We start from the raw sequence: 11,158 nt of genomic DNA, 5'->3' as shown, positions 1-11,158 counted from the left end.
TTGATAACTCGCTTACGATCTAGCAAGATGAGTCACCATAATTTATCACCTAAAAGTATACGTGGCAAAGAATAAAGTGCAAATCGAGTAAATATAGCTGATTAGCCTATATATATATATATATATATATACACATATGGGCACATTCAACAAAAGACCAATTTCATGCAACGACACCAATCAACCAATATTCGTCATGTAATCACGAAGTAAATAATCCCAATAATCATGCAAAATCAATACCAAAATTAAACATCATCCACAACATAATACACATATAATAATGGTTTATTTTCTACGGCATTGCTTAGCCTAGTTGGAGTATATTCAATAGTTTGGCATGCTATCATCATCTCCATCATATCATCTCCTTTCTTTTTTTCTCAATATCAACGCACAAATCATATCATATTACATCATCTTTGTTAATTGATAACAGCAATCACATTATCATAAACTATTGATTATACCCAATTTAGGTAAGCCATCTGTTCATCTCAATTTACCATTCGCATATTATCGATTTCATAATTCAACTTCGTTCGACACTCAAATAGAGCATGTCACCGTCATTCACAACCACTTCATCATTCATCTCTATTTAACAACCAAGTTGGAGTACATCACAATTATTTACCACAAGAAGTACACCAACAAACGATAAGACACATAACAACATTCGACAAGACAAGCATATAATCCAATAATGCACATGACAACTTTCGATCAAGTATACAAATAACTAGGCTTACCTCAATTTCACAACATTTAACTAGATTCAATTAACTAAACTTACCTCAATTTCACAACAATTTAAATAGTAGAACAATGTATTTAGTCTTGTACGTTGTTCTCTTGTCCTATAAAGGGTTATAATATTTATAGTCAACAAATTGTAATTTCTTAATAAAACATTAGATAATATTCGTATACTTCTCACTAAGTTTTTTGTATCTAAATTTACAAAATTTGGTTCGTTATTCTATTTTCTTCTACATAAAGTAGACTCGATTGTCTTTCCATCATAATATACCTTGAGATTTTAAAGTCAGTGTTTATATTTTAAAATTCCCTTTGCCTCTCCTGAAACTGCTAATCCTACTAGCATGAGCATTGCTTACTGATTAAATCACCACTTTAATTATAATTTATCAAATTTCAAAACTATTTTAGTATTACGATATAAACTAGACATAATAAGCTTTTCAATGATGTATGATTTGTATATTGAATCATACAAATTTAAAACCCCTCTTACTCCTTTACGTTTCCTTAATAGAATCAATGCCCAAAATATAAGTTTTACTTAGATCGAGATACAATTGATAAAAGTACCATTTGGAATCATACTAATTGGATTTCTATATAATTAGTTACAGATTCATGGACACTATTTTAAAATTCTTTCAAAATTCATGTACTCTTTCAAAACTCACAATATTTTCATAATATAATCTCTTATGTGTCTGGGTTTATTTTACAAAAGAATCATATAAATTAAACCATTATTACTCAAGTTACAAGGTTTCTAATATACTTGATTTTGGATCATCGTAGAAACAAGGCAACAAAATATTCTCTCAGATTCTCCCATTGAATCAAATGATTTAACAGCTGCTCAAAACTAAAAATTTTTGGTCGAGATCCTACGGTTTTCATATATGCAAGAATCACTAAATTTGAATTGATAGAACTCAAGAGAATCAGGATTTGTAAAGACTAATTGGTGCATAATGTTTTCTATTGCTGCTTGATCAAGCTTGAAATATGCAACCACGACTGTTAATCGTATACGGCCACGTACTTTCCCAAGATCTTATGTTAGGGTCCTGAGAATGAAAACATGAGCCTTAGGCTCGTCGAGTGCATCCCCGACAATGACCCTTCGACGCTCAAGTTAAAATAGATTGAGGTAAAAATGTGCGATCTGAAGTAGTTAGACAACAGTTATCCCTATAAATGAAATGTCGGGGTATTTTATAGCTCCAGGTGTGTACGGTGGTTTTGTCCACGTGTCACTATCTGGGCAATTGCGTCTCAGATCGGACGACTCTTATAAGTCAAGTTTTCCTTTCTTGGGGCGGGTCCTATCGTTCTATCTGATAATGGGCAAGGATCTTTCTTTTGATAATTACGAAAATGCTCTTCATTAAGGGCATTTTAGTAAATTAGGACACTCCCTATCACTACTATTTCAACTTAATCAATTTGCTTTCTTTAGATTCATATTATATCTTAACTTTTCCACGAAATTTAGTAAGGAATGAACAAGAGGCCTACCAAAATAAGCCGTATAGAGTTTTTCAAAGAGATACTAGAGTGTTCAAGTGCTTAAAAGAAAAAAATGGAGACAAGTGTTGTTCTTTTATATGGTCTCTCCACCACCTCACTCCCTCTATCTTTTTATTTATTTAATGTGGGTTTTACACTCTTTTATTAGCTGAACTCTCTCTCTCTCTCTCTCTCTCTCTCTCTCTCTCTCTTTATTTATATATATATATATATAGGTAAGTAGGTGTATGTGTATATGTATATATATATATAGGGTGAACAATAATTTATCCCATGTGATATTGAAAATGAGCACGTTACCCCCCTATAAAAAAATTATAGCAATTTACTCCCTATACTTTTTTAAAATGAGCAATTTACCTCCTTATACAGGGAGGTAAATTGCTTCATTTTAAAAATCATAGGGGGATAAATTGTTGTATGTTAAAAAATATAGAGAGGTAAATCGCTATTTATTTTTTTTATAAGGGGATAAAATTTGCTCATTTACAATGTCACAAGGGGTTACTTATATTTTTTCCTATATAAATATTATAGAATCATATTAATAAGAATTATTTCTTTTTTTGTGTAGTGTGTATATATTATATAATGTAATATATATTATATTAAAACTTTATTTGTTCGCCTCATCGTTACAAGTCTTTATTTTAACTCCAAAATTTCTATTATACAAATATTTAAACGTTTACGATACTTTGTCTCATCTTTTAATTAGATATCCATATTCTTGTGGTAATAAATGATACTTATGTATTAACATTTGAGGATGTTGTATTTGCGATGCTGATTCGACATAGTTTTGTGATTTACTAGCTATGGAAGTAGTTGGTTACTCATATGCTAGAATTATTCGGTAATTGGTATAACGCGTTTTTTTTTTAAAATTTATTTATATTATAACGACGCCATTTTGGATTTACTTTGACATACTGACAGTTGTTTTGAAGGTTGCTCGATTTTTTTGTGGCTGAGATATTGATGGAATAAGTTGTTGAGATAAAAGAGTTCTTTGAAGGATCTTATAGATACAATTTTTCAGGTCCAGAGCATTAAAATAACTACTTTAATTAGTAGACTAAATGTCGATAGTTTAAAATACCCTTACTTTACTTATTTTTTTCACTCTTATTTAAAAATTAATTTATTTTTATCAATTTTGATAAATAATTTAGTATATTTTATTTATTTATTACATTAAATAAAAAATAATAATTTAAATTATATACATATATATCAGTAACACTTATATGTGAAGGTGAAAAACCCAAAACCGAAAACGGAAACACGACCCATTAAAAGAACTTAACAAATAGGCCTTTTTTCTCATATTGGGCCCAATTAATGTTGAACTGCCATCCCATTCACAGCCCTTTTATATATATATATATGAATGTTTGCTCTTGCGCCAGACCTCTCTCCTCTGTTTGCTCTGCCTCTCTCCATAGCAATAACACAAACCCTAGTCGCAGTCATCAAAGATCCTTCACAAACCTCGGCGGCGGAGGAGCGGCGGCCGCAGGGTGATTGCTTCATGCCCGACGCGTTCGTTTCAGATTTTAGAATACCGCATGTATGTTGATTTTACTCCGTAGAGATTTCTGTTCTCTCTGATTATTGTCTTTGGTGTGACGAGAAATAATGGGAAAAAGTTTAATGTCTTGTTTGAAATTTGTTAAATTGTTTACTTATTTATTTTTTTGTGGGTGCTGCACGGATTTCTTATTCTTATGGGCAGTTCTTTTGTTTCGTGTTATGTATCTTTTGGTAGCTTTGATTTTCTTGAAATGTGAAATAAATCGGTAGCTTATTGTGGGTTTTTGGACATTGGTAGTGATGGCTATGGCATCTCAGAAAAGGGTGCTGCTAATTACTTACTCTCAAGAAATTGTGGATGGTCAGCCAATCTATTTATCCTCTAATAGCCTCCCGGTCAAGGCTTCAAAATTGGAACCTGCTGGCCATGCATTTCATGCTGCTGCACTTAGGTTGATAGGCCACTGTGTGGAAGCGGATACAGATGAAGACGATGAGAAGGAAGTTTCAAAAGAAAAGGAACATGTTTATATACAATCATCAGATTCGTACAGCACTAAAGGGAAGAAGAAATCTGGTAGTGAAGCAAAGCAGCAGGATCATTATGCTTTATTAGGGTTGAGCCATTTGAGGTATCTTGCAACTGAGGATCAGATAAGGAAGAGTTATCGTGAGGCTGCTCTGAGACATCATCCTGACAAGCAAGCTTCTCTTTTGCTTGCTGAAGAAACCGAGGCTGCTAAGCAGGCAAAGAAGGATGAGATAGAGAGCCATTTCAAAGCCATTCAAGAAGCATATGAAGTGTTGATTGACCCGGTCAGGAGAAGAATCTATGACTCTACAGATGAGTTTGATGATGAAATTCCTTTTGATTGTGCACCACAGGACTTCTTCAAGGTTTTTGGACCTGCTTTCTTGAGGAATGGACGCTGGTCTGTCACCCAGCCTGTCCCGACTTTGGGAGATGACAAAACTCCACTAAAAGAAGTAGATAGCTTTTACAACTTTTGGTATAGCTTCAAGAGTTGGAGGGAATTTCCTCATGCTGACGAGTTTGACCTCGAGCAAGCTGAGTCCCGTGATCACAAGAGGTGGATGGAAAGGCAAAATGCGAAACTGTCAGAGAAGGCAAGGAAGGAAGAATATGCACGAATACGCACTCTTGTTGATAATGCCTATAAACGGGACCCCAGAATTTTGAGAAGAAAAGAGGAAGAGAAAGCTGAGAAACAGAGGAAGAAGGAGGCAAAGCTTTTGGCCAAGAAGTTGCAGGAAGAAGAAGCAGCTAAGATTGCTGAGGAGGAAAGACAACGGAAAGAGGAGGAGGAGAAAAGGGCTGCTGAAGCTGCTTTAAATCAGAAAAAAATGAAGGAGAAAGAAAAAAAGCTACTACGCAGAGAACGGACTCGGCTTCGAACACTTTCAGCCCCTGTTTTGTCCGAACATTTACTTGGTCTTACTGATGATGATGTGGAGGGTCTTTGTTCCACACTTGATAAAGAGCAGCTCAGGAGTTTGTGTGATCAGATGGAAGGGAAGGAAGGGCTAGATAGAGCTAAGCTCCTCAGAGTGACACTTGAATCTGATCACAAACTGAAGGATGAGAAGGAAGTTGAGGAGAAAGTAAAGCAGAATGGTTCTGTAGCCGTCAATGGACAGATTCCTTATGGCAGTAACGAGAAGAAGGAAAAACCTTGGAGTAAAGAAGAGATTGAGCTTTTGAGAAAAGGAATGCAGAAATATCCTAAAGGAACTTCCAGGAGGTGGGAAGTGATTTCTGAATATATTGGCACTGGGAGGTCAGTTGAACAGATTCTCAAGGCTACAAAAACGGTTCTTCTGCAGAAGCCTGACTCTGCTAAAGCTTTTGACTCCTTCCTTGAGAAAAGGAAGCCAGCACAAGCAATTGCATCTCCTCTTACAACAAGAGAGGTTATGCAGGGCTTATCAAATAGCAATGTGGCGGAGAGGCAATCTTCTGGTCCAGACAATTTGCCGGAGTCATCCAATCCAAGTGGAAACAGCCTGAACTCAGATGATAGTACGGCTGGTAATGGGATTGCTTCAAGTTCAGACCAAGATTCCTGGTCTGCTGCTCAGGAAAGAGCTTTAGTCCAAGCTCTGAAAACCTTCCCAAAGGAGACTCCCCAGCGCTGGGAACGAGTTGCAGCTGCAGTTCCAGGAAAAACTGTGGCCCAGTGTAAGAAGAAATTTGCACTGATGAAGGAGAGCTTCAGGAACAGCACTGTGGCAGAGAAAAACATCACTAACCTTAACGGTTCGCAGGACTCGTCTAGTCACAATGAAAAATGCAAAAGTTCAGCTGATGGTGAGGCTGAAAGCGGGATTTCATCTAGTTCTGACGAAGATAAATGGTCTGAGGTTCAGGAGAAAGCATTGATCCAAGCTCTTAAAACCTTCCCAAAAGACACCAACCAGCGATGGGATCGTGTTGCTGCAGCAGTTCCTGGCAAAACTGTTAATCAGTGTAAGAAGAAGTTTACTTCACTGAAGGAGAACTTCAGGAACAAGAAAAATGCAGTTTAGCCCATATAGATCACATTCAAGCTGGTTTTGACAATGCTAAACATGAGTGAGCCCGTCGTGGTAGTATTCGTCAATGTTTTCTGTGCTGCAGATGGGCATATATGGTAACATCGTACCTCGACCGACACACCAAATATATGACTCATTGTTATGGTCATGCCATACACTGTCATTGTTATGGTCATGCCCTAGGCGATATATTGAATTCTTGATTTTGAAATGAACCCTTTTCTATTCAAGGCCAGAGAGTTCATTATATGTGTTTTTGGTATTTTTATTTTCTTTAATTTCTTTAATCTTCAGATGGCCAAGCCATGCACTTGATGATGCTGGAGAACTCTTAGATTTGCTGTAATTCTTTACACTTTTTGGATGGCGATAATTGTGGCGCCTGTTGCTCAAAGTATTTTCAATAATCATGATCTTAGTTTAGGCTTGAGATGAAGATCCTCGTGGTAATATCATATAGACTTAAATAGTTCAATCTTCCACCTATACTGAAAGTTCAGTCTTAAGTTAAGTAGTTTTCGACTTTCTTTCATATTCAGTCTTATGCTTTGTTTTCTCTTTCCTGATCTCACCCCCGATCAAGCATCTTCGGGCAGTTTTCCTGTCTTTTTCTTTATAATATACTAGCGGGTGCCCGTTGTGGGTTTAATTTAATTATGATTAAAATTGTAATGGACAAAATTTAAAATTATGTGGAAGTTAATTAATTATTTTTAATGAGATCAATAATATAAAATTATTTTTTCTCCAAATTATAATGAATTAATATCGATAAAATTTACAGAAGTTTACAATTGTCTAAACTAAGTTTGAAGAGATACATGTCCCGTAAAATTAGATACTGATTAATTGTTAAGTTTTATTGACATGTCTTCTTCTTCCTCTTTATTTGTTATGGGCTTGAAATTTAGTTAAAGAATTTAACACTAACTATGATTTAGAAATTACCAAATTATATCAAATAAGAAAAAAATTGATAATTATTGTAAAAATCTCATAATTTAATTAATCTTGATCATGCCTCATACAAGTAATAAGTCTAAACAAAAGTAAAAACATGAAAAAAAGTTCAATATAAACAAAGAGAAAAAAAAGATGTAAGTTTTAAACAAACATCAAATGTACATGTAAGGGAGGGGAAGAAATAGTTGTGCCATACAAATAAAATTGACATAAAAAAGTGATTTTAATGCCTGTAAAAATAATAGATACAGATCATGGTCCATGGAGTTTCAATTACATGATTATTTATTATTTATTTTTATTTCAGAATGTAATATGTGTAATAAGAGAAAGCAAATGATATTTTATATAAACTATTGATATAAGATGATTTTTAGTTTTAATTCAAATACTTAATGAAAAACACATTCCATTCACAATATATTATCATTATTTTAATTTGTTAATGGCCAGATTTGTAGGACTAATTGATTAAATGAATTATTAATATGATCAGAAGAAATAATTCATGTAAAAATGAACCTAACGTACAAATTAAATGTATGATATAATTATTATATTGTTTAGTTAATTTATGGCAGCTGATTTTTGATTTGAGATAAAAGAAAATAATTAGCTTTAGTGCATATTAAATTCTTCTTGTCGGCAAATAATGCCTTTTGCCAACCTATCCTAACGACGGATTCGAATCTGTACGTATAGGAAGCGACTCCGCATGTTCAGCTGAAGGAGCTCCGCAAACTTGATTCGATAGGCACCCCACCACTGTACCAGTTGAATCCCCAGTGACCACTCCCAACCCTAACTCCAACTCTATTCAAAAGACAGCCCCATCAACATCCCTATCAGACATATTTGGCGGCTGACATGTAAGTGGTTGTTAGGAGTAGTTAGAGGATGGTTAGTCAGTTTTATTTTTTCGCCTTGTGTATGCTATTTAAGAGCTTCTCAGCTCAAATATCAATAAACAGAGAATGAAAAATTTTCACTCCACAACTTCTATGCTAATATTGGATTTCCTTCCCATGGATTTGTTTTCTGATTTCAACATGGTATCAGAGCCATCATTTTGATGATCTCTGTATGTCTGAGTATTACAATGATTGTATTTCATTTGCAATTAAAATAATCTGCAACGGCGAGCTATTCAAATGTAGTTCCAGATGCCTCTGCTGGTGGTACTAGATCCGGAAATGAGGTCATGGAAACAAGGTATTAGGTGTTAGATCATCCATGAATGATGATGCTTTCAGCACCACTGAATGGTAAAATTGGTTATCATGGAGTAGATCGGTGCGAATTGCACTTGAAGGGAGAGACAAGCTTGGATTCATTGATGGATCATGCTCGAAACCAGCTGAAGGTTCTGCAATTAGGTAATGGCTAATCACTGATTCAATGGTAAGGACTTGGATATTGAATACTATATCCAAAGATATTGTCAATGCATATCTCTACGCTACTTCATCGCAACTTTATGGCTGGATTGGAAGTGTGTTATGGCTAATGTGATTGACCATTGCTGTACTAAATACAACATGAGATTAGCTGTATGTCGCAAGGTGTTCTAAGTGTGACTGTATATTACACCAATATGAAACAACTTTGGAATGAGTTAGTGTGCATAATGCCATCAACTATGTGTACATGTGGATGCAACAATGCTAAGATAGATCATATTGAAGCAGGCCAATTAATCCAGCTTTTTACGAGGCTAAATGAGTCATTATGACAATATTTGAAATCAAATACTAGTGTTAGATCCCCTTCCCCATGTAAATAAGGCTTACTTAATGGTGCTAAGGGTTGATAGGCAGAGGTATGTCAATCTAGGATTTGCAGACACTGGAGATAACTCTGCAACACAAGTAAAGGGATATGATCAGAGAGGAAATGCAGGTGCTAGGAATTACATGTGAAGAAAAGGTACTGTAGATAAAAGAAGCCTGGTTTGTGAACATCGTAATAAGCCAGGACATAGCAAGGAAACTTGCTTCAAAATTCATGGCACACTTGATTGGTATAAAGACCTTAATGAACATAGAAAAAAGATTGGGAATGTAGGAAGAGCATATGCAGTTCATGAGGATGATCAACAGGGTTTTGTCTATAGAGCTGATTGATGGAGGTATTGAGGATTGTACAAAATAAGGTGCCACAGGATCTGGTGAAAGTGCATTTTCCACAGGCTGATGAGATGGGAGTTATGGGGTTGGCAACTGCAACTTGTAAACAAACATGTCTCTAGTTCCTGGATTGTAGATGCTGGAGCCACTCACATGTGTGGTGTTGCAAGATTGTTCATTCTCTACTAGTCTACATCCCTCCGTAAACATTTTCCTTCCTGATAATAGTATTGTACAAGCCACACAATGTGGTGACATCAAACTTTCTCCTACCTTCACTCTTAAAATTGTCCTCCTTGTTCCTAACTTCAAATATAATCTTCTTTTATATCTCACTTATGCAGATCTCTGTCTATTAGTTTCTTCTTTCTTACCTCCTTATGCCTCTTGTAGGATCTGAAGACTGAGCACACTTTGGCAATATCAAAATAGATAGAGTGACTCTATTTTTTGGACAATAATCATTTGTTTATGTTCCTTTATCTCAACAAGATAATGATCACGTAGCATGCTAGGCTTTTTACCCAAGTTTTACTCATTGTGGCATAAACAACTGGGCCACACTAGTCCCGTTGTACTCAATCATATTCATGCATTAAACATCAATGACAGAAACAAATCATATTTATATTCATCTGCCCTTCAGCTAATCAATCCAAGGGGTCATTTCCTTTGAGTGAATCTCATACACATAATGCTTTTGGCTTGATTCATGTTGACATCTGGGAACCATATAACCAACTTTCTTTATTAGGTTGTCAAAGGTCACTTGAACTTTTCTAATGCTTCATAAATCACAAACACCCCATATTTTGTCCTCTTTTTTCACCAAAATGCTCACCCTAGTTTAATGTCAAGATCAAGGCCATGCACACTAATAATGGCTCTGAGTTCCTTAGTTCCCCTTGCCAAGAGATTTTACAGAACCATGGTATTTTACACTAGAAAAGTTATATCTACACACCACAACAAAAAATTGTTGTAGAAAGAAAACATAGACATTCACTATAAGTTGCCAGAGCCCTCATGTTTAAATCCCATTTACCTAGGTATTTCTGGACATATTCCATTCTTACATCTACACACATTATTAATAAATTACCATCATTCATGTTAAATTGGAAATCTCCATTTGAATTACTCTATAACACACCTCATTCCTATGATAGTCTTAGAAGCTTTGGTTGTCTCTATTTTGCTTCTAATGCCACTCCTCATAAGTCCAAATTTGATCAAAGGACTTTCAAGTGTGTTTTTATAGATAGCAAATGGGTCTTTTAGGTAAAATTGAACCCTGAGCATGGAAAGGTATAAAGCTCATTGGTTGCTAATGGTACAACAAATTGAAGGGGTTGACTAAATTGATAAGTTTTGACCTATTGCTAAGGTTGTGATCGTCAAAACCTTGTTAGCTGTTGCTTCCAGTTATAGCTGGCCTATTCACTAAGTGGATATCGACAATGCCTTTTTACATGGTTTTCTTGATGAAGATATCTATTATGACTGCTCTAGAAGGTTATTTGTTCAGCCGAGGCAAGTGTGTAGTTGAGAAGGTCTTGTATAAGCTTAAGCATGCATCTAGGCAGTGGAATCAAGAGCTCACACGCAAATCGTCGGCTATGGTTCCCATGATCATTGCCTGTTTGTTTAACATACTTTTGCAGGTTAACTTGTCCTTCTGGTAT

At 35.3% G+C, this 11,158-nt stretch overlaps 1 protein-coding gene across 1 annotated transcript; it reads left to right on the top strand.

Annotated features, from left to right (window-relative positions):
- On the top strand, positions 3,701-6,778 carry LOC105158027 (dnaJ homolog subfamily C member 2-like). Its single transcript, XM_011074629.2, has 2 exons — positions 3,701-3,865; positions 4,127-6,778. The coding sequence occupies exon 2, from the start codon at positions 4,129-4,131 to the stop codon at positions 6,373-6,375; it is 2,247 nt and encodes a 748-aa protein (XP_011072931.1). The 5' UTR covers positions 3,701-3,865; positions 4,127-4,128; the 3' UTR covers positions 6,376-6,778.

This window comes from Sesamum indicum, linkage group LG3 (assembly GCF_000512975.1).
Source record: "Sesamum indicum cultivar Zhongzhi No. 13 linkage group LG3, S_indicum_v1.0, whole genome shotgun sequence".
NCBI lineage: Eukaryota > Viridiplantae > Streptophyta > Magnoliopsida > Lamiales > Pedaliaceae > Sesamum > Sesamum indicum.
Note: the sequence above shows the minus strand (reverse complement) of the source record. Positions and strands in the feature narration are given on the sequence as shown.